The sequence below is a fragment of the Buceros rhinoceros genome, unplaced genomic scaffold, assembly GCF_000710305.1.
Source record: "Buceros rhinoceros silvestris isolate BGI_N320 unplaced genomic scaffold, ASM71030v1 scaffold12051, whole genome shotgun sequence".
NCBI classification, from domain to species: domain Eukaryota; kingdom Metazoa; phylum Chordata; class Aves; order Bucerotiformes; family Bucerotidae; genus Buceros; species Buceros rhinoceros.
In genome coordinates, this window is record NW_010392581.1 from 52,429 (window position 1) to 55,698 (window position 3,270).

Sequence of the window (3,270 nt, forward strand, 5' to 3'; positions counted from 1 at the left end):
CAGAAAACCAACACTCCACATTTGTCAACAGTCCCCACATCATGCTATTTGAAAAATCACATCTAACTGTCGAGAAGAAGCTTGAACATCTCAGCTCTATGTAATAACTCATGGCAAATGTTTGCTTTTTAAAAGGAACACTCACAGTTTCCATTGGCACTCTTTGCCAATAGGGCCATAACGTCTGGATTTGACTGTAAGATTGCCACTGCCGGATCTGTGACATCTCTGCTTTTCCAACAGAAATAACTCTGCAGCTTGCTGTGTGACAGGGTTCGTGGTGGGGTAGATCACGTGACAAGGTTGAAATTCTTAGGCTATAGCAAAGGAGTTTCACACCTAAGAGAATTCCTTTGAGAGCTAAGTTTCCTGGATAGCACTCCTCCCCGCTTCACTGCTGAACAGTCCACGGGTGAGCTGCCACTGATGTCCCACTGAGCTTTATAAATGCCTGAGGTACAATCCGAACTGTAAAGACGTCCAAAGTGGAAAAAAAACACACCACCAACAAACCTGTGGAAAAGTATTTACTTTTCTTTTGCTGGGTGAATTTTCTGCCAGTGAGCTGGCTCAGTGTAGAATCAGATAAGCAACGGTGCCAGCACAAAGGAAGGAGGAAGACCATATGGCCAGGGATGTGGGAGATAGGAAGGTGGGAGCACAGCATTATAATTTGGTATACGCTTATACTTTTGCAGCACTGCAACATCCTTGCATGAGACCTTCATTCCTGCATCAGACGAGGCCACAGGTTTATTCTCCCTGAGGCTCTGAGATAACAAATTGTGTACTTGGTTTACGAGAAATACATTCTACCTGCCAGTTCGTTATGTTAAGTCTCATGCTTAAACTCCAAAACTTTTGTCATCACCTTCTGATTTCAGCCATCTATACTTCCATGCTTGAGTTTGATACTCAGATGAGGCACTCAGAATTAACACTGGATTTTGAAAATATAAGCCTGAGAATTGAACAGGAGTACTTGCATTTCATGTATCACTACCAGCAGTAAAAGACGCACAGTTCAGATGCTCAGTGACATCAGTGTCTTCAAAGGCACAGATGTATCCAACTAGGTTTCAGTAAACAATTTTGTCAAAGAACACAGAGAATTAGAAGCTAGTTCCCCTTTTCTATCTTGTGTTTTCTCTACAGGGCAGACAGAAGTCCCAAGCAAAATGAAATTGTCATTTTAGAATCAGTACAAATAACTCTGAATATACTTAGGAAGCAAATCTATGCTCTCTCTCATGAATTATCCACAGAGAATCTCCATTCATGCTCTTTTCTTCAATGTATTTAAGGTAATCATGACCTTTTGCCTCTCAAAAGCCTTATTGTTGGTGCAGAAAATAGGCACATGCTTTCTTGCATGATTTGCTGAGTTGTAATGCACAGGGAAAAGAAATCAGCTTCCAAGACTGCAAAGTTGCAGAACTTAAAAAAAAGCAGGATAGTTCTTTTGACCCTTCTGAGTAGGAGTGAGTCCCTTGAACATTTTTTTGCAGCCAAGAAGAAATGTGGATACGTAGCAGATCACCAAAGATTCCACATGAGAAAAGACATTATATCTCAATTTTGACAAGGCATGCTACTGCAAGTTACAGAAAGCAACACAACTCCACTCAAGTTACTGTAAATCAAGCCATACAAGAGCTTGGAGAGAATTTCAAACCAAGGCAAGTAAGGAAACGTAAATCACCAAGCCAAATTCTCAGGCAAAATGCACAAACAAGCTCAAAATATGAGAGAAATTGTTCTTACCCCATACACCTTCTTGGCTCCTGCCTTTGCAGCAAACATAGAGAGGATTCCTGTGCCACTTCCAACATCAAGGACAATCTTATCTTTAAAAACATGTTTATTGTGATACATTGAGTTTCTATAGGTTAATGTGCGCACTTCATCCTTTAACATTTCCTGCGATAAAAAAAAAGCTTTGTGTTATTTCTTGAAATGCTTATATTCCTTCAACACTGCTGCTGAAGGCATTCCCTTATTCTAATTTAAGCATTATTAACACACAACCTAAAGAGTTCTTTAAGTTACTTTGGGGTGCCGAGATCAAAGCAACCGTAAAATGCTAGTGACCTAGAACCGAATTATTTAGAAGCAGCATGATGTCTTTTGTACAATTTCATTTCTCTAAATATTATTTCACTGTTGACAATCAGAGCATAATCTAACCACAACTCTGCTTTGGACAGAGACAGAAGTCACTCAGAAATCCAAGCTTTCCTTTTCTCCCTAAATCATACACAACCTAAAGCCTCAGCAGAGGGACATGTCGAGGTTCCTCTTTGAACACACAAGAAAACATTCCATAAACCGTTACGACTGCAGTCTTGATAGCTTGCCCAAAGTGATGCAGGAAGTCCACAGCAGAGCTTAGGGATACTGTGCTCTACGGTCCTCCCTTACTGCTCTTCCATTCGCTCGTTTACATGACCAATTTCCAGAAGATATTAATGTGTTACCTAGACCACTATCTCACTATTTTAGATTGTCAATCTCAGGTGCTGATTTTTGCTTCATTGATAGTAGCAGTACATGCATTCCAACCCACTGACACCTCACTCTCAAGTGTCCCTATTATCAGTCAAACTACACCAATGAAGAACACTGAGGTCAAGATCCAAGTGCCATTTTAAAGAGAATCGTAGGCCATTCAATGCGCACTTTTAATTTTCTCAAAATGCTTCTGTTAGGTCTAGAATTTTTGCCTAAGCTGCTGCCATCATTTCATAGTTTAAGCAAGCAGGCACATGAGTTCTTGAATTTCAGGATTAAAAGCGTAAGTTCACTGCCCAGCCGTATGAAGCACTAGTGCACTACATTATTACATATATCAGTTGCTCACTTACCTGTCTTGGCAGGAGACTATATGTACTCAATAACTGTAGATGAATAAAAGGCTATTTTGTCATCATAAAGCATGGTTTGGTATCAGGCAAAGAAAGAGGCAGAGGAACAGTCCAACAACACTGAAAAGTTGATGGAGCACACTCTCATGGAAACTCTTTCCAAACCTATTAAGGACAAGAAGGTGATTTGGAGTGTTCAGCATGGATTTGGAGATGACTGTCCAACTGATAGCTTTCTATGGTGAAGCAACGGGCTCTGTGGATGAGGGGAAGTGAGTGGATGCTTGTTTATCTTGATTTTGACAAGACTTTCAACACTGTTTCCCAAAACATTCTCATTGAAAAACTGATGGAATATGGACTACATAAATGGGCAGTGAAGTGGACTGAAAACTGACTGAACCGC

At 40.4% G+C, this 3,270-nt stretch overlaps 1 protein-coding gene across 1 annotated transcript in view; it reads right to left on the reverse strand.

The window, feature by feature from the left end:
- The window catches only part of LOC104500828 (protein arginine N-methyltransferase 8), a 31,146-nt gene that overhangs the window by 24,926 nt on the left and 2,950 nt on the right, over positions 1–3,270 (reverse strand). Inside the window, exon 2 of the mRNA XM_010144547.1 lies at positions 1,765–1,920. Coding sequence (XP_010142849.1) covers positions 1,765–1,920 — 156 coding nt within the window. The remainder of the gene's footprint in view (positions 1–1,764; positions 1,921–3,270) is intronic.